General features: G+C 40.3%; 1 protein-coding gene across 1 annotated transcript; it reads right to left on the bottom strand.

The window, feature by feature from the left end:
* Positions 1 to 4,691: 4,691 nt before the first annotated feature.
* Positions 4,692 to 17,524, bottom strand: LOC143125263 (cadherin-4-like). Its single transcript, XM_076286601.1, has 9 exons — positions 17,519 to 17,524; positions 15,894 to 15,993; positions 15,659 to 15,678; positions 15,483 to 15,581; positions 14,921 to 15,076; positions 11,004 to 11,151; positions 10,640 to 10,812; positions 10,401 to 10,563; positions 4,692 to 5,047 (listed from the first exon to the last, which is right to left on the bottom strand). The coding sequence occupies exons 1-9, from the start codon at positions 17,522 to 17,524 to the stop codon at positions 4,887 to 4,889; spliced, it is 1,026 nt and encodes a 341-aa protein (XP_076142716.1). The 3' UTR covers positions 4,692 to 4,886.
* Between the last annotated feature and the right edge of the window lie 3,762 nt (positions 17,525 to 21,286).

Raw genomic sequence — 21,286 nt, 5'->3', positions numbered from 1 at the left:
GACAGAGAGAGAGAGAGAGAGAGAAAGAGAGAGAGAGAGAGAGAGTGTGTGTGTGGTAGGATAAAGAAAGATTTTCATTGATACAAAAGAGGGACCAAGGCTAAAAAGGTAGATGAAGGTAATGAGAGATGGAGAGCTAGAAAGGGATGGTGGGAAGATGGAGAGAGAGAAAATGATAGACATTTACAGTATGAGATGATGGAGGAAGGAGAGAATGAAAAGAGAGGGGGTTAGCCATTGAAGAAAAAAAAACACGGTAGCTATAAACATAGAGAGACCTCACTTGGACTCTCATTCACTCCCATTGTTCACCTGTTGTGTGCCATCAGTCAGGTGGAACTGCCTGCTGAGGGACTCATCTCAGGTATCAGCTCACTCCAGAACAGACAAGGCCCGGATTTGACCCGGATGCGTGCCGGGTCTGACCCGGACCTCCAGTTTGCTGCCACCTGAAAGCTCTTTTTTGGTGCTTAAAAGCCCTGGACCTCACATAGACAAGAGACTGGACCAGGAAAGGAAAGACATGGCCATATTCAATAATTTTCTGCTTCTTTTACTGTCACTTAAAAGGGATTTATTTCCTCAGCTGTGTATATACAAAAAAAAAGAGGAGTGATTGGCATCTTGTTGTTGCTTGGCTATTTGTTTTCTTTTGCGCTCGGTGAAGAAACCGGACAAGCCTCAATGAAGATGATAAAGATGACATAGGCTGTTGTCATGGCTACCGAAACACCCCCTTTTTTCACTAAACACTTTCCCTGCACACATACACACAATCACAGGAACAACACACACAATAACAGGAACAATGCACACACACACACACACGCACACACACATACACACAAACTCACACGTGTACACACACATACACACACACACACACACACACACACAAACTCACACGTGTACACACACATACACACACACACACACACACACACACATACACATACACACAAACTCACACGTGTACACACACATATACCCATACACATACACACACACAACAAACTGGAAAAAAGGTTAGCGAATGAAAAGATGCTCACTGTTTGTCGCCCATCTCACAGGGAGAAACTCCACTGGACCATGTGTGTTTTTCTCACTGACAGTCTGCTTTATTTTCATCTCATTTTGTTGCTAATCTGTGGAGCCTCGCCAGCAGAGTCTACCTGCCCATATGTTGGCGCCCAGAGTCAACACAACGACACAACGGGAGGTGACAAACACACAGGGACACTGCGATGCTTTGCACTCCATACGACTGCTCAAATGTCTAGATTTGGATAGTCACCCGCACTCACACCGCATGGGAATTGCAAATGAGGCTTGTTGCAAATGGATTTTTTTTGTAAGACGTGTAGAAGAAAGGTATTATTACGATGATCTTTTGATGGTATATGTAAAATACAAACAAAGAAGTGGAGTATATTTTCTAATCCATGTGCATTGTATATCAAAATATATTGCATTTCCATTTCTGTCATAATATGGATAAATTGTTAAAATGTATTAATGTAAGAAATGTCTGATTCTATGTTTTAATAAAGGTACATCGCATTAATAGATGTGGTAATATGTTATTGTTACTGATATTATACCCTACAATTAATCCTTTTTTTTTCACAGAAACAAGGCACTTCCTCTAAAAATAAACATTTGTTCACTGGTCTGTAATAGGCTACATTTGATTTTCTCTCAGTCCTACATCTGCGGTTTGCCTCTTCAGTCGCTTGTAATTTGCTTCATTTAATGTTCCATTAATATCCTCATCGGAGTAACACTGGGACACGCGTCACTCACTAAATTCTCTCTCTCGTTCTTCTGTCATGTTGTGTTAAATACAACGAAACGCCTGAGGCCTTTTGTGTCTTGAAAAGACAGAGAACAGACAAGTATAACTCTCCTGACCCAGTGGGCTGCTATGGGCCACCATACATCCACAAATCTTGTTCTAGTTTACCAGTAGGTTTACGGCGCAAAATTCAGGTCAGAGAACAGCCAATTCCAATCTCTGCGGGAAGACAGACATGCGATTATGTCATGTAGGCCTAACGTCCTTAACTTTATCTCTCTATCTCTCTGCAGCCCTGTGGCACTATTATCAGTTTCTCTGTGAAACTGTTATGTGGACATGTGTGTAGCCTACAGTGTATCCTACCAATTCTGACAGATCAGTCTTTTGAAACGCATTATTCAAATAGCCTATACTGTATGTCTATTATAGCAACCAAAAATTTGTCGACAGAGACTATCTGTAGGGGGTTATACGAAATTAGTAGGATAGATGGGCTGTGACACGCATATCAGTTTTGGATGCTTTTTTTCTTCTTTGATTTAATCTATTAAAGATAGCAGGGATGCAATGAGGATGAAGGAAATCAAAGCTCAAGCTGTATTGCCTCTGCACACAAGCAAGATGTCGCAAATTGAACTTCAATTTATGGTTAAGCTCAGGGCTTGGATTTGGTTTGGTGAACAATTTTACTGAACAGAATGATTTTGAGTCTGCGTGAGCAGACAGTCCAAATAAAGTGTTACCAAAATATCAAACCCTCCATATACTGACCACTCCATAAGACACCGGCCCTTTCTTCCTATTTTTTTTTCAAGCATATTTTTTGGGGCTTTTTGCCTTCGTAGGACAGGAGACTGACGGGAAGAACTCGGGAGATGGGGTGGGAAATGGGTCGGGATCAGGAAATGACCCGGACTGGAACCTGGGCCCCTGTGGGCACTTGAGCTCTATTTGGAACCCCCCCCACAAAACTTAAACCCTTTCAAGCTAATTTTAGGTTTTATTTGGTTAAAGTGGGATTTGGCAGGTGGGGGAACCCTAAAATCCAGTGTCGGTGCAACTGGGAAAAATTACTCACCATTGGACAACATACTGAGTATCGTGGCATAGCAATACTTTTTGGACAAGAATTGCTAGCTTCTTTGTCACCTCTGTACACACGAAAAATTAACTCACCATTTATTTTAACAATATCATAGCGCTATATTGTTGGTATGAAAGAATCTATTTATTATTAATTTATCTGAGGTGTCGGAACTGCGTTCCTCCCCGTTCCCCCTTACTTTAACCCCTGGTTATAGGCATAGACAGCATCTTCTGTGAAGGCCAGATGTAATCTCCTTCTCCTTGTCCACACGACCCCCTCTGCAGTGCTATTGCCTTGTCGACCTCTATCTGTTTGCACCTGCAGCCCTGTGATAAAGAGGAGTCCTCAGACTGACCTTAAATCTAATAAAATTGTCTCCCACATAGGCTGTCCTTTATTCATCAGGGTTATTTTGTGATGTAACATGCCAATTGAGTTTAAAGAATATTCCTAATTTTTTTTGTTTTGTTTATATGTAATCCATATATCCTCATATATGTCTGCAGGATAGGTTTTAGTCCAATATTGTCCAATATTTCCCAATATGTCTTAAGCCATAAACTGTGGCCATGTGTTTTGAGTCTTCTGCATTTACTTTTACTTCCGTGTTTTTAAGCATCTATTGCCATCTACTGGACAAGGACATTCTCACTCATGCAACAATCAGCCTGAGCCCTAGTGGTCAGCAGGCTTATTAGGTAATGGAAGTGGCACAGGAGAATAATAATAATAATAATAATCATAAAATAATAATACTTCTTGTTGTTATTGATATTATTATTGTATCACTTTCATTAAATAGTACTGTACATTCTATTGTAGTACTGTACATTCTTATATACTTCCACAGGGTTGCAGTGATCAACAAATGATCAACTTCAGGACCATTAGGGTATGTTTCAGTAACAGTTCAGTAACATCAAGGTTTGTTTTTTAATTCATATATACATTGTCAGGGTGTTTGCTCCTAATTCCATGCCTTCTTTCTTGGCATCAACTGAGACTTGCCCTTATAAAATGAGAGATTATGCTACTTTTATCATCATCAGGCTACTGGCGTTCAGGTATACCTGCAGTCTTTTAGAGCAGTCTTGCTATGATGCAACACAATATTGTACCTAAATTTTAATTAATTTGATAATTAATTAGATGTGACAAATAATACTATAAATGACTACATCACAAATAAAACAAAGTAAATATAGTTTTGTTCAGTGTCTTGCTTAAGGTTTAGTAGCAGAGTTTGTGATTAATGCAGTAACACTGTTTATCTTATGTTGGGGACATTGGTTTCCTTTTCTAAACAGCTATGATGGAACAGATGAAGGATCCCCATGCATGGCTTCTTCCCTCCCATGTTTGCATACCATATGAACAAATACACTACTACATAAGCAGTAATCATGATGTGCCTGAATCTCAGACAGGCTCATGCGCCTCTCTGTATTTTGTCGGTTTGCATTGACAAGGTTGTCCACACGACCACAAGGATTTTGGAAAATTACATTTTTCACCAGCATCATGCTATCAATCATCTTTTTTCTTCGGCCAATCTTGAGATTGATTTATTAAGATTTTAGGTCTAGGCCTAAACAGAAATGGTTACAATCTTTCTGGTAGTCAGTCATGGAAGAAAACTCGCACACCATTGTTTGCCGTTGAAAAATACGTTTGCACTGACGAAGGTCTGAGGACCGAAACGTTTGTCACCTCACTTGGTAGCACATTGGTTGATGGATTAACTGACAAATACATGTACGTACAACATAAGAAAAATGACTAAAGTAAGAGTGGTATTGAAGCAATTCAGTGGAAATGTCATTTTATTTCACAGACTTGAAATATACTGGGGAAGAGCTGTGGAACATGCAAGGGAATGAGCCACATGTACCATTAGTTACCTCATTGTGATAGCAGTTTGAATTAGAGGCAAGTAGCCTTGGCTACTAGTCTCTTGTCAGAACTTAGCAAAACCTACATTAATGACATTGACAATTGTTTTTAGGGTTTGTTGATGCAGAAAGACCCTTTGATAAGACAATTACCATCATACACTTGGGCAAAGATCGTACTGTTTTTGCAAAGTCCACCACTGTCACAGACTCTCAGCACAATGTTGAAGTCTCTTAGAGTTGGTTTTAGCTTCAAAACAGCTCCAGTTCCTGAGAAAATAATCAGAAGGAGGTCACAGATCTGTTTAACATGTAGCTTCACCTAGCCTGGCCTTGCCTTGCCTGTGTTTGAATTGTAGTCCTCGAGGAGTTGGCAATGGCGGAAGTTAATGAAGCAATTCAGTACGTGCTGGCTACGCTTCCAAATATTCAGGAATTGAAGTCCGAGTTTGATTTGTATCGCACAGTAGCCTCGATTTTAAATTACAGCATGTGCGACAGACCCGGTATGAACGAAGCAGCGTGTTTTCAATGATCACAACTAGCTTTGACAACTGTGATGATATTGTAACGCTAAGGTTATTTGCCCCCGTGTTGGGCTTTCTCCTGTGTTCCCCTGTGTCTTCTGTTTTCCAGGCAGTGTTGCCAACTATTTAAAATGGAAAGTAGCTAAAGCCAGCTCCAAAAGTCGCTAAATGTCGCTAGATGACGTCACATACTAATTTGCATATCAATTACGTCACCACGTCGTGTACCCCCCCCCCCCCCCAAAAAAAAAAAAAAACTGCGATGGCCCTTTAACTCCCTTTTACACCTGTTTGCTTTTGTCCTACTCAAATAGTCAACTTTAAATATATTTCATTTACTATACTTATATTAATTGAGACACTTTACACTTCTGTACACTATCTCGTCATAGCCTACACCAGAATGAGCATCAAGTGGCTGAAAAGCAGCCCAACCTATTCCCAACTGCTCCATCTGCTTTGCACTGCTTGAAGTCTGATTATAACTTCACCATAGGCTACACACAATTTAACCTTACTGGCTATATTTTGGATATATTTAGGCTTAATGTCACTAGGACAGACCAACAGATTTTTTCCCCCTCAGCCGACAGTCTGTCCTGCATTGACAACATTGAGGCTACAGCCTAAACGAATGCTATATTTTCCTAACCTGTATGTTCGATTTTGAACTGCTTGTGAATGAAGTTGTAGCCTAGGCTACTTTCTTTTGTTCAGTGGTTGTTGAACAATGCTGGCAGCGTGTCCTTGTTTGCCTGTCATCATGTCATTGCTCTCGTCACGTTGATTCTGGTTGTAATCTCACATAGATATATATACTGACTGGTAATCTCACCCGAGGTTGCGGCCATAGAGTTGCGGCACCTTCCAATAACGTTGTCTGAGCTGTTAGATCTATAGAATATTTACTTCCGTGTAATAACATGGGCTGATACTACAGGCCAGTCATTAGGCCTACTTTTATAATCATAACAAGAGCATGAGACTTTCACACAGCACGAACTCACTGCTCACACAGAAGAGTAAAAAGGGACGTTACATGCCATCACATCAGAGTCTCCAAAAGTCTCCAAGAACGCCAGAAAAAGTAGCTAGATTTGTCGCTAGTCGCTTTTTACAAAAAAAGTCGCTTGGGGGGTCTGAAATCTCACTAAATATGGCGACAAAGTCGCTAAGTTGGCAACACTGTTTCCAGGCGTGTGTGTGTGTGTGTGCGCAAGAGTGTTTGCTTCTCCCTCTCCCTCCTGTGTCATAGAATGTGTCAATGAGTTCTGATTATTTTGATTGGGGGTAGGTGTCCGGGAGGGAATATTTAGGGGTTCAGATAGGTTAGCGATTGATAAGGGGAGGGAATAGAATAGGGGGTTCTAAGACATCTAGTAAGTTTAGTCAGAGTAGCCTAGAAGTGGATTTCGTGCGAGTGAGTTGTGTTGCGTTGTGATGTTGGCCGATGAGTGTGAATGACGAGTGATTGAGACCGTGATTTAACAGCGATCAGTTTGTTGTTTTGTAGTGGACACCTCCTGTTGCCATGCACTAGCCTGTACATCTATAGGAAATAAATTACCAGAGTTTTGGAACGATATATCAGCCTCCCCGTCTCCTAACTTCTCATCAGCGTTACAATATGTTATCTTCAACCTTACTGTCGAATAGTAATCTGCTATTTGATATTCTTCCACTAATTCCATCTTACATCCATCTTGTTCGCTCTGGTGGGGAATGGTTGTTGTATACAGCGCACACAATTTCCGGTGAGCATTGTAGCGTAGCTTACTTCACGATCATGCTGGCGCATAACATACGTCACGGCCAAACGTTAGCGATTGGGTGAAATCAGATCCAATCGTTTCAAACTTCTACAGAGTCCACGCCTCCAGCTTGCAAACGTTCGTCAGTAGCCGAGATCCCAGACCCTTGTAGAAGCGAAGCGTACCAAAGGGGATGGCCAATGGCCAGGCTAAGCTTCACCTCTTTGCCATAAAAATATGCTAACAACTTACCAGTGAGTCAGTGGGGGAAATCGCTAACCAGTGTTGGGAACATTACTTTAAAAAAGTAATTAGTTATAGTTACTCACTACTTGTTCCAAAAAGTAACTGAGTTAGTAACTGAATTACTCTATGATAAGAGTAACTTGTTACCAGGGAAAGTAACTATTTGCGTTACTGTTACAAAAAAAAGTTATATATGTCAAAGAATTTGGATTTTTTGAGCAGTTTTGAGCAGCCAGTTGAAATGAGTAGAACAGACAGGTGTTTGTAGGCTACATAACTTTCGATATTTATTAGATTGATAGATAGATAGATAGATAGATAGATTATTGATCCCCAAGGGGAAATTCAAGATATTGCACATCGACAGACCTACGGTTGACTTCAGCCTGTGTCATAGGTTTTTGTTGTAAGGCAGAAATATCTAGCTTTTGCTGCTTGGAGGACTTTGCTCCGAGTCCTTATTTGCTAATGGATGGCGAGCTATCATCTGTGGTGGAGGTATCGGTGTTTTTGGCCACTATCTTTAGATGCGTGTGAGATGCTTCATTAAATTAGAGTTGCTTACAGCGGATGTCGACAAAGTCTTCGCTCCTGGACATAATGTACCCATTACATGCACGTTCTTGCCTTGATGGATTTAAAGTAGTGCTTATATCTCCACCTTGAAAATGCCAACTTTTCGGACTGCTCCTGACCTCTGCTGTTTCGTCGAATCTTTTAGCTGTTGCGTGTGTGTGGTACGTGTGCTGGCAAGTGTGTAAAAACACTGGCTCTGATTGGCTATCATGAAACATGACTCTGCCTTAGCCAATCATAATCGCTTACGTCGTAATAGACTTCTCCAGAATATATCCCGCCTCCTAACTTCCGTATCCATCCAACTTCCGGGCGTGGATTGTCTATGGGAAATAACATGGCGTTTTGAAAGATCGTACCTGTCAAACTCTGTAGGTGACAAATTAAAAAAAGCTGCTGGCCAGATTGACCTACACACTTCTGCCATCTAGTTTCCACTGGATTTTTTTATTTTCGGTGCCGTTTAAGTAGTATAGTCTATAGTATACTACTTAAACGGCACCGACAATCAAAAAACCCAGTGGAAACTATATGGCAGAAGTGTGTAGGCCAATCTGCCCACCAGCTTTTTCAACTTCGCTACCTACAGATGTTTTACCGGTATGATATTTCGAAACGCCATGTTATTTCTCATAGACAATCCACGCCCGGAAGTTGGATGGATACGGAAGTTACGGAGGCGGGACTTATTCTGGAGAGGTCAATTAACCCACCTCCTCACTAGCTGTGAGCCAGGGTGCGTTCGGATTACACAGTTTATTCGATCAATGCATAGTAACGCACTGCATTTAACGTCCAGTAACGTTAACGGCGTTGTAACGACGGGAAAAGTAATTAGTTAGATTACCCTGTTAGTGAAAAAATAACGTTGTTACCTAACGCGCCGTTCTTTTAAACGACGTTATTCCAAAAACTGCCAAAACTTCTATGTTAACTTGTTAACTTTATATCCTCAGTGTAGCTAACTAGTTGACATTACCTGTTGAATAGGCCTATATTAATATTGACATTCTAGGGACAGTCATGTTTTAATTAAGGTGCAATTAACAAGAATGTGGTGTCATATGGCATAACGCTTACCTTGCTAAACCAAGCTACAATCTGGCCTTATGTTCTAGAATGAATCCACGTCCATACACAAACAAAATTATACAATACAACATTTTTGAAATATATGTAAATATTAGAAATTGATAATATATTTTTGACACTTGACACTTAACTTTTGACACTTAAAAATCTATATTTTTTTCTGTATGGTAGTGTTACTGGAAATACCAAAACTTGGGCATTTTTGGTTCCTCACTCGCTGACAGAGACATCTACATTCAGTCCAAACTTTTCTTCTGACTTTTCTATTTATGTTTGCTGAAAAATGTAATCTTGTTCAGGTCTTTTCTCTACTTATTTAGGTGCACCTCCATTATGTTACATTCAATTGAAGCTATTGCTTTCCCCCTGATAGAAGTTTGCTTCCCGCTTAAAGGGGCGGTAACCATAGTATTTGGGCTATGACTAGATGCCGAACGTATCTATTAAAGAACAAACACAGTCATTATGTATACAGGTCAATGGTTGGATTGTTGTTAGTATAGGCTATGTGTTTTTAAAATGTGTTTAATTTTCTTTATGTCATATAGGCTATGTAATATGTATCCAGACTGATTTTATTTAGCTATTGAAGACACAAGACATTAAGTCATATGTATGACTTAAAGGCCCCTATGCAACATTTTCAACTTAATAAAATAGTGTAGCGAATGGCTGTCAATCAGCTATGTATAACCCTGAGCACGCTGATGGTTGGCAGCCAGGGGAGAAGGGGCGGACCCCCTGGGGATATAGGAATTGGGTTGAGTAAGTTCTGTCACTTTCCGGTTCTGGGCCTGACACGGGCCACTGTGTTCTATGCCTGCACTCTGTGCTTTCGTGTTAATAAACCCGTTGACTGAACGCTACAATAGTTTAGAAATCATTGTGATGGTTAAATGACCTGTTGTGGCGAGAATGGCGGCTTTCTCTGTTCCCCCTACTGTCTCCTAGCGGAAAACCAGCTTTGCAAGATCTGCACTAACGTCCCGGCAGTGTCTGAATCAAAAAGTCCAGTGAGAAGCGAGAACGAGCGAGAAACACAAAACGCTTAAAATTCTCTCGACATACACAGAACCCCCTCAAGCACCAGTTAGCCATGCCAGCTAGCTATAAGATTGCTTAAAGGGAAACTTGGCAGGATTTCCCCCTCTGCTGGAGAAATTGTGCATTATGGTATTTCAACTGTGGAAAAAGGTAACGATAAAGCACATGGATTTGTTTACAAGCTAGCAAAACGGTTAGCATAAGTTCGGTAGACAATGTGGATGTTACAAGGTAAGAAACACGATTTAAAACAAGTTTCTTGTTTCTCACTTCTCTTTCCGGGATGGTAGTCTCAATGTTGCAAGGTTGGTTTTCCGCCTGGGGACGCTAGGGGCAGCGGTCAGATGTCATGCTTAAGAACATAAGTTTAGAAATTGGTGTGTTTACCTGTGGTGTTCATCTCAGTTGTCCAGTAGTCCAGATTCATGAGCTCCACAGTGTAGGGAATAGAGAGTCTGTCTGTTACAGTGATGATGGCCCTGCAAGTTGCTCTTAGACCATTACCCTCAAAGTCTGCAGCTTGGATCTCCAATGTGTATTTAGTAATTTTCTGAAATGTAAATAATGTTATCGAATATCAGTAATATGCCAACAACAATTCATAAATATGATTAAAAACAACCCACCTCCCTGTCCAGTCCAGGAGCATTAACTCTAATTCCTCCAGTGACAGGGTTGATGGAGAACATGTCTTTGCTGGGCAGTGGTGGATCCTGATTGAGTATTTGATATCTGATGTCAGAATTTGCATTGCCTGGTTCATCTGCATCAGTGGCCGCAACGCTCATGAACTCAAATCCTGAAATGTAACAGCACACATATGAGTACACATATGTATGCCATATCAGTTAAACGGTTATATGTCTACAATCCTCAGATATTAAATAATTTTTTCCACTTTAATATGCATATAACGCTTGTAATTTACTTTCAACTGAAGAGGTTACTGCTTTGATATGATATATAATGATATGATATAAGGCAACATACCTACTTTCGAAGCTTCACTCACTCTTCCCAGATATGAATCTTGTGTGAAAACTGGCCTGTTATCATTTTGATCAATAACAATTATTTGGATTTCCATGGGCTCCTCTGCTGTATTTCCGTCATGTTCATTGACGGCATGAACAAGTAGCTGAAATAGAGAGAACACTAGAAAGCATTGTAGACCCAGACTACACTTTTATTTATATAATTTCAGTACAGGGGAAATGAGTGATACATATTTCATAATACATTTCTTGTAAATAAACCTGCAAGAAATGTGATCAAGTTTGTCATGCACACAACAGTAACCAGCTGCACATGTAGAAGGAAGTATGCCTCCTTTGTGATGAAGTTCCCCATTGATAATATCTGTCTTTAGGATAAATATTTCCTGAATGACTTGTATAAACCTGACATCTTTTAGCATGGGTGAGTACCAGACATTATGATATTTCAGACTCAGTAAGTGAAATCTTCAAGGGGGTTCTGAACAGCCCCTCTGTAGTCCATAGTCTCATAAAGGAGGAATACGTTTTTGCTTTGTCGTTTTCCCAAGATCAACTATTTCATTATATTTTCATTAAAGTGTAGGTGAAATGTCGATCATTAACGACCCACAACGTTCAGCATAATGTGACACCATAATTCCCTTTTTTCACAACCTGTAAATCACATGCATCCTTTTGTCCCTAAAAAGCACTGTAGTTTTGCTCTGTTTATATGTAGCGGGTGTAATGGGTGAAACGGGAAGTGCAGCTTGGTGCCCTGTCCTCAGGTGCCAATTGATTAGTCCAGGTGTTCTTGCTCTTTAGTCAGAAGATGCACAATAGAGCGTGTGGTTCAAACGGTGATTCAACAGCTGTGTAAACCGGAGACTGAGTTCTCTTTCATCATCTTGTGTTTGAGATCCACCTATGGGAGATATCTGGACAGCTCCCCTTTTAGCCTACCGTGACACTGACAGCCTTGGATGGTCTCCACGTCCAGGTGTCCCCTCGGCGCAGCGGCAGAGACTTTCTAATGAGGAGACACAGCACTCAAAAAATCCTCTATAGAAATGCATGGGGCTAGTTTGTAACGCCAATATGGCAGGCTAACAAACCTTCCGCGTCAAAACGTCGACATGTGAATACATTGAGCCAATCATGTGGTGTGTTGTGAATACATTGAGCCAATCACGTGGTTTGTTGGTCTGGTAACATCCAGCCGGTAAAATCTCACGAAAGTGTCCAGACTCGTCCAAATAGCTGCGGGTACCTGTTGCACAAAAATTCCCTGAAACACAGCCCATGAAGCAGCCATACTCCACGCAGAGTGAGACCTCAAGCCTTCGGGAGGCTGTAGCCCCTTCACATCATATGCTCTAGCTATGGCACGTGGTGGAGCCCCGGAGACAAATAGCTGGTTGCACTGCCTAAAACTCTTTGTCCTGTCCATATATGCTCTCAAGGCTCGAACGGGGCATAAAGTGTTCAACCTTTGCTCTTCTGCCGATGCAAAAGGGAGTGGGTGAAAGGCTATGAGCTCCAAGAGAGAACGCCCTTCATGTACTTGCTTACTAATGGGTGCTGACCCACCGTGTCATTATTGAAACCAAAGTGACACGCAGATATAGCTACCAAATACACCTTAATGGTGGAGAAGGATATCCCTTCCTCCTTAAGGTCTTGTAAAAAGCTGAGAATGTCAGAGACAGAGCACTGATATGGCACTAAATGATGCACGTCAAACCACTTCTCAAAGACTTATAGTCATACAGAGACTTAGTGGAGAAAGCCCTTGCACTCTGAATGGTGGCCACAACATTGGGCGGTAATCCCAGGGCAGCAAGGTTCACCCTTTCACGGGCCAGGCCCAGAACGCCACCCGATCCAGATAGTTGTGGTGAATTTCCCCGTTCGCCTGCGATAGCAAGTCTGAACGTAGCGGGAGCGCCATCGGTTGCACATACAGCAGGGGTATTAATCTCCATCCATGGAGCTTTGTGCCATCTTGGTACAGAATCAGCATAAGTCCCTGTTCCTTCACTCAGGCACAGAGGAATCAGGAAGAATCAGGCACAGAGGGGGGAAGGCATAGAGGAGCACTTTGGGCCACTGGTGAGTTAGTGTGTCTACGCCGGGAGGCACGTTCTTGTCCTGAAGCGAGAAGTACATAGGACAATGGGTGTTTTCGCATGAGGCAAAGAGATCCAAGGCCGCTCTGCCGTCTCTCCCTCAAATCAGTTCCACTATCTGAGGGTGGAGACGCCACTCTCTGAACAGCGGGTTCCCCCTCGATAGCAGATCTGCCCCCGTGTTCATCATACCCGGGACGTGCGTTGCGTGTAACGACGGAAGGAGTGGACTGCTCCACAGCAGCATGCCAGACAGTGCAGAGCAGAGGAGTGCATTTCCTCTTGCCGATTTATATGGGCCAACGCGGTAGTGTGTCGCAGCAGACCAACTGGTGGCCCTTTAGGTGGGGAGCCACTGTTTGAGAGCTAACGAAACAGTCAGGACCTCCAGGTAATTTATGTGAGACGAGCGTAGCCGGTCCAGCCAACCCTCCTGCCCTCTTGGGTAGCACCCCACTCAGTCAGGGAGGTGTTTGTCGTTACAACTTTCCTTGTGGTCACTTCCCCGAGGGGAGTGCCGTGGGAATAAAACTGCCGATTTCCAATGGCGCAGGGATGCTTTTCCCTCGTTGATATAACTCGAGTACTTGTAGTTCTGACGCTTTCTTATTTGTCATTGTCTAGACAGGATCCACACCAACGCTGGAGAGTGTATACAGCTCTTAAGTTATCCACACTGGTTTAGATCACGTTGAAACTAGAGCGAGTGCATACAGCTCACATTTCAACCATAATGTGAGTTAATTTGCTGTCTTCTTGTAGTACAAATTGTTGTCTTTAAAATCAGACATCTGACTTCTATATGCCATTGTGTATATATTCAGCAAGCAGAGCATCGGCAGCTCATGCGTAACCAGCTGACTGCAGCCTTTTACCTAAAACGAGTTATACGTCAATTTATAGTGAATATTTAGAGTTTGTTATTCGACCTAGCAACACATTACATTATAGTTGTGCTTTTGATTGTAGGAGGACTGTCTTCGTCCGTTCAGCCAGCCACTGTTTTTCCTGTGCTTAAAATTATATTTATTTCCTTGTGTGTGCGCCCCGTGCCTATGAGTTTATGTGTCACAAATGTCCTACGCCAGGCCATCAGTGAAGGCCCATAATTTGTCATTTTATCGGTCTGTCTCTGTCATGTATGTTTGTCTGCGTCTTTTCTCATTTGTTTTAGCTTAGGGCAGTGTGCAACTTTTCTTATAACAATGATTTGTTTGCAGTGTCCACCTGAGTGAGGTGTGTCGTGTGATCTAATGTAGCCTCATCAGTGTGTGTGCTTGTGCACAGTCTTTATGGTGTGAAGTGTCTCTCGTATTGTTTGCGTGTGTGTATTCAAACAACTATTCACTGTTGTCTATGCAGATTATTGTCTATCCTAGTGCCGCAGTCTATTTATTTATGTATGTCTGAATGTCTTCTAATAACATTTTATTTTTGATTACATCAGCCCCAATACTGTTCCTTTATTGGACAGCCTGCACAGAGATTGGGAAAGGGTAGAATAGTCGGGATTATTGAGTATAAATTGTGTGCTAATGAACACCCTGTAGGTCACATATGTACCATTTTAACACAAGAGGGTTTTATTGCTGTTTGTTTGCATTGTACTTGTTTGTATCTTGCTTGTTGATATATGCCACCTGAATTAAGACAGATGAATCTTTCTTTCCCCACAAATGGTGTCTTACAGCTTATTGAGGGATGTTAACCAGTCATCTCAACTGGCCCTCAACACTGGACCACTGGGCATGTGTCACCGCAGTTCTACTGCTACATTAAAACAGGGGGAATGGTCTCTTACCAAGTAACTGGCCCGTGTCTCTCTGTCCAGTGGCTGTGTTACATACAGCCATCCAGTCTCTTTATCAATGGTGAAGATTTCTCTAGGAGGCTGGTCAGCACCAGGTCCCGTGATGCTGTAAACTATCCTCACCTCCTTATTGTAGGAGGTTTTAACCTGAAAATGGTATGACACATAAAACTGATTTAATATTCTAATTTGACATTTCAAACATATGGATTACCACCTTTGGGCCCTAGATATATACACAGTGTTTCCCACAGAATTGAATTCCATTTGTGGTGGTTGGTTTGCAGAATTAACTTGAATACAACAGTTGTTTTTTTTTGACAAATTAGCACAGCGTGGTTATGATGCTAACCAGATTTAAGCACAATTTAGCACAACCTGAAAAAATCATTGTGTGGTGGTCAATGTTGATATTGTGGTGGGCCGCCACAAATAAGTCAATGTATGGGAAACACTGTACATGCGTAGGGGCAAAAAGCATATTCCCAATGTTATTGCCTCTTGGCTCTAAGGTGGTCTGATAAAAAAAAAGGTCAAATGTTTAGACACATGCCTGAGCAATCTTTTGGGGTAAAGGACCTCTAAGGTTCTCTGACACGCTGATGGGAGGAATAATCCAGTCTCTCTTCCTCCTCTTCAGAATGCCTGAGATCTTTGAAAAGAGAGGGTCAAAATTGTTGGTGACAGATTCAGATCTAAAAATATGTTAACGTTGTTCCCTTAACTTACCTTAGAATTCCCACCAACGTCTGGTCAGTGGTTTAAGGGTTTAGAAAAAAAACAGTGTAAAGTTAGTAGCAAATGTTATTTCTTATCATTTATTGATCTTATCATTTAAAATGTTATGAAATAATATCAGTTTAATATGCAGTAATACAGTATACCCCACACACACACCATTCAGACTTAAACAGTTCTAGTAATTTAACGCAATGATTTCTTGCTTACGCAGCATCAGAAATACCTTCGACATTTAGAAGTGCTTCATCTTGTACCAGAGCTGGCCCCGTGTCCTGTCCAGGCTGTGATGATGAGACATCAGCATGGACTCCCGTGACCACTCCCTGCAACCCCTAGTTCATATTACAGATGTATGCAATCTTACACTGGGGGGCGGAACCACCGAGGGTGTGAATGTGTTTTGCACCAAATATACTGCGGTGATTGTAGCAAAAATGTGAGCATATTTTTTTAATTTGTGATGTGTGACATGGGATTTGTGCATCTGTAATTAAGGATTTGTGAAATTGTAACTGCTGTGTTGTGTTTGCAAGATAGAAAAAGAATCTCTTAAAATCTCTTAAAATTGAATAATCTGCTTGAACATGTAGACTACCAACAAACAAACTACTTTTTCTTTCTGTGATTGTGGACTCACCCGAAATCAAATAAAGCATATAGCCTACCAACATACATGAGTGGTGTGACATTTATTCGTCTCGTACACCAGCCTTTTGCAAACTTCTTTGACCTGAGGCCCGGTCATGGCAGACTTTGGGGTCATAGGGCCCACCAACACGCACAAAGCTCTTAACAATAACCACAGTCGTCTATGGCGCCACATCACCGCATAACATTATTCAAAGTGAAACTTAATTTCAAGAAAAGGGTTTGCGAGACAAATGGTTTGTTTTTTGGGGGGTTGCCAGACAAAAGGTTTAAGAATCAATGCTGTAAAATATGTCAGGTATCTACAGAATTAACATACACTTTCTTCAAAATGGAACTACTGACTGCTTGGTTGCATGCATAGAGTTTAGTGTTGTTAAGATGCAACATAAATCCATACAAATTAACTGCAAGAAGAATGTTCCTCAAGCAATAATTTTAAACCAGTTGGACAGTTATTGAAATGTTCATGCCCTGATTGCATTATTACAAGAACAAAAATCAAGAGCACTTGTGTTGTCTTAGAACAAAGTTGTCTTTGAATATGGATTCTGTCATTGTACAAGTTAGCACAGGTGAAGTTAGACATGAAACTCAGAAGTTTACAAAGTCAATCAATTGTTATTGTGTGGAATAATACTCACCAAAGCCAGGATCATATAAAACAGCATTGTGACCACGAATGAAAGTGCTTAATGTTGCAACTGAAACCTCAATCACTCTTGGGTGGTTCTAGGGGCGGGGCCACAGGGCCACTGACCCCAGCTCAAATCTGATTGACCCCCTGAAGTGTCCCTGTCCTATCAGTAGTCGCTTGACGTCATTAACCAAAGCAGATATCCATATTTTTAAGTGGGAAAATGACAGTACTGATTAGACTCTATGAGGATACATGGAGTGTGTTCACACTCAACCGAATTCTTTGCGAACCCCCAGTATAGTAATTATGCAGTGTCACAAGTATGTTGGTACAGTTGCTTCTGACAAAGACATCAGCAGCAGCAGCATTTTAAGCAGATCTAGTCTGCCAAGACCAAGCATATTACTTTAGTCTGGCTATCACCAGACCAAGCTTAATCTTTTAAGATTGACCATTAGTCTGGGGAGTCTGTTCTGTATTTTCTACTGCACAAGAGGCATGATCAACGGGCAGTTCAAATGACTCTGTACGCAATTTGATAGTCCTTCAACCAATCAGACCGACATTCCGGGTGTGCCAGGTGGATAAGCCAGTTTGTGATTGGTCCCCGCAAAATTGTAATGGAAGCAGGAGAGTAAGATGTACAGGTTTCCAGCCTGAGCTGCAGGGTGAAATAAAATCGCCGGCAGATCGGGCTGGGTGTACCCAGTCTAATATTACTTTTACTCAAATCACAATGTGGGTATGTGTCACACAAGCTGTGCTCGGATTCTTCACTGTTACTGAATGTTGGAACATTCACTCTCTTTCAGGTGACTTGAGTCGGTGACTAACTGTGTCCTGGATGATCTACTTATGGAACATATCTCCATTGTGGTCAATGTGGACAAGCCTCTGTACAGCATAGGCAGACAAATACAATGGAGTTGGCTGATAACGGCAGTTATTTTTTGTAACTGCAGTTATTTCTCTGTCTCTCTGCTGTAAAATGTGTAGTTTGATTCATGGTTGTCATCCTTCAGCAGTCACTTCTACACAGTCCCTTTAGCCTTTGAATTTGGCACATGTATTTGTAGACCACAGTAGAACAGTCCTATCTGTGTGCAAGTTAATGTGACACCCTAAATCTATTAATTGTAGTAGAAAACTGAAAGGTGATGGCTTGCATGACACCGTCCCGACATTTTTTGAAAGGTTTAAGGTATGAATTTCCACAAAATTCTTTCAATATACAAAAGTGACAGGAACCATAATACTCTTATAACATTTTAAATAACAAGTTTAACTAATACTATTAACATACTGAAGCTATTCCACATTCTTTCAATATACAAAAGTGACAGGAACCATAATACTCTTATAACATTTTAAATAACAAGTTTACCTAATGGTAACACTTTCTATGAAGGTTGTATTTATAACGCCCTATGAATGCATTCATAATGTTTTATGAGGTGTCTATAAAGCATTGTAATGCTCATTATTACCATCTATATGTATTCACAAGTCATCATAACCAACTTCATGATGCATTATGACAACTAATTATGAATGATTATAATTTTAATCTGAATAATGCATTATAAATATTTCAAGATCTGCCGACTCACTTGTCAGTTTTATGATGCATCATAACTACTTCTCTCTGATAAATGCGTATAGTGATGCATAACGAGTTTTGACTTCTACTGTAGTCCTATATATCTAGAGCTATAAGTATATGTAATAAAGTTATAATAATTTATACATCTCCCTACAGCACACAATTATAAACAGCTATGCAATTTCATAAGTGTTATTTGTCAGCTCTAAGTAAAGTGACAAGAATATGACCCTATAATTAACAGATATAAGTTCACTGAGTAATTAAAGGGTGCAATGAACTAAGTACCGCGTCTGCCATCTTTACTCCATATGCACAATATTATAAATTACTATGTTAATGTCATAGGTGTTATTTGTCAGCTTTAGGTAAAGTAGAGCAAATTAGGTATTGTTATAAATAGATATAAGGTTATTATAAACAAATATGAGGCACAATGAAATGAGAGCCTGGACATAAAGACAAAAGGAATGCATTTAGTTCACTTTATTTTCATTTTCTATTTTCATGTCTCTCATTTCATTGTGCCTCATATTTGCTTATAATGATCTTATATCTATATATATAACAACACCTCATTTGCTCTACTTTACCTAAAGCTGACAAATAACACCTGACATTGACAATGACATTAACATAGTAATTTATAATATTGTGCATATGGGGTAAAGATGGCAGACTCAGTACTTAGTTCATTGCACCCTTTCATTATTCAGTGAACTTATATCTGTTAATAGGGTCATATTCTTGTCACTTTACTTAGAGCTGACAAATAACACTTACGATATTGCATAGCTGTTTATAATTGTGTGCTGTAGGGAGATGTATAAATTATTATAACTTTATTACATATACTTATAGCTATAGATATATAGGACTACAGTAGAAGTAAAAACTCGTTATGCATCACTATACGCATTTAGCAGAGAGAAGTAGTTATGATGCATCATAAAACTGACAAGTGAGTCGGCAGATCTTGACATATTTATAATGCATTATTCAGATTAAAATTATAATCATTCATAATTAGTTGTCATAATGCATCATGAAGTTGGTTATGATGACTTGTGAATACATATAGATGGTAATAATGAGCATTACAATGCTTTATAGACACCTTATAAAATATTATGAATGCATTCATAGGGCGTTATAAATACAACCTTCATAGAAAGTGTTACCACTAATACTATTAACATACTGAAGCTATTCCACAAAATTCTTTCAATATACAAAAGTGACAGGAAGGTCCATTGTAAAATTATACCAAAAGGGCAATTTGACCATTTTAGCATCCATATACTACAAGAGCACCCAAATTCTCAATAGAAATTACTGTTTATGTAAGCTAACTGCAGTGATGGCTTGGACTGTGTGATGTTAGGCCTACACAGACCTTTGGCGAGTCTCCATTGGATACACAATGCCCAGTCCTGGGCTCCTGTTCTAGGTTGGTGACCTGTCTAAATAAACACTATGAATGGTTTCCCGTAGCCCACATGATTTCTACTGGGTAAACTGACCCTAAACAAACTCTTGCACTCTCAATAAACATGGGCAATTCCATGCAAAGGTCATCCTTACCATGGAAAAAAAAAAAAGTTGTGCATACGCAAATAGAACTGTTGTTAAAATCTTCATTTAGGTCTATATTTTATTGTTTGTAACTGATATGATTGAATTTGATGGAGAATTACACTCTTTTTACATCATAAATATGGTGTGCAACCATACAGAAACAACATTTTTCACATGGTAATATTATACATATTTAAAAAGTGGATAAATGGACCCAAGGTTCAAACAAATTGTGTCATGACAAATTCCAGATTGACAAGGGAATGGTAGAGTAATGTCTATGCTCAGCTTTCCTTTAAGAGCACAACTCCTTACATTTGTTGAGCTGTGTATTTCCCATCCTGGACAAAGTCAGATTCTCTGTCCATGGAGCTCCTGACAGTGATCAGTCCAGTCTGACTGTCGATCAGCAGCCAGCCAGCAGGATCACTGCCAATCTTGTACCTGAGTACCATAATACAAACATTTTGTGTGTGTGTGTGTGTGTGTGTGTGAGTGTTGTGACAGAATGACATTCTGTCATGTCTTTTAGAATTACTTCGCCTGTTCACACTGTTGTATAAAATTATCCTATGGGTTGTAGACATCATTGAGAGAGAGTTTGAAACTGTAAAGCATGTATTCATATAACCTTAATCATAATCAAGTAATACACTGAAGTTATTCCTAACCATAATACTCTTATAACATTTTAAATAACAAGTTTAACTAATACTATTAACATACTGAAGCTATTCCACAAAATTCTTTCAATATACAAAAGTGACAGGAAGGTCCATTGTAAAATTATATCAAAAGGGCAATTTGACCATTTTAGCATCCATATACTACAAGAGCACCCAAATTCTCAATAGAAATTACTGTTTATGTAAGCTAACTGCAGTGATGGCTTGGACTGTGTGATGTTAGGCCTACACAGACCTTTGGCGAGTCTCCATTGGATACACAATGCCCAGTCCTGGGCTCCTGTTCTAGGTTGGTGACCTGTCTAAATAAACACTATGAATGGTTTCCCGTAGCCCACATGATTTCTACTGGGTAAACTGATCCTAAACAAACTCTTGCACTCTCAATAAACATGGGCAATTCCATGCAAAGGTCATCCTTACCATGGAAAAAAAAAAGTTGTGCATACGCAAATAGAACT

Source organism: Alosa pseudoharengus, unplaced genomic scaffold, assembly GCF_046254945.1.
Source record: "Alosa pseudoharengus isolate Yale_2024_CS ecotype anadromous, Long Island Sound unplaced genomic scaffold, YU_APseudo_1.1 YU_APseudo_1.1_scf_16, whole genome shotgun sequence".
Taxonomy (NCBI): Eukaryota; Metazoa; Chordata; class Actinopteri; order Clupeiformes; family Clupeidae; genus Alosa; species Alosa pseudoharengus.
Note: the sequence above shows the minus strand (reverse complement) of the source record. Positions and strands in the feature narration are given on the sequence as shown.

Coding starts and splice junctions, on each gene's coding strand:
- LOC143125263 (XM_076286601.1), bottom strand. Junction 15,077..15,482: donor TACCCCAAAAGATTGCTCAG/GCATGTGTCTAA, acceptor TACCATTTTCAG/GTTAAAACCTCCTACAATAA. Junction 11,152..14,920: donor AGACACGGGCCAGTTACTTG/GTAAGAGACCAT, acceptor TCTCTATTTCAG/CTACTTGTTCATGCCGTCAA.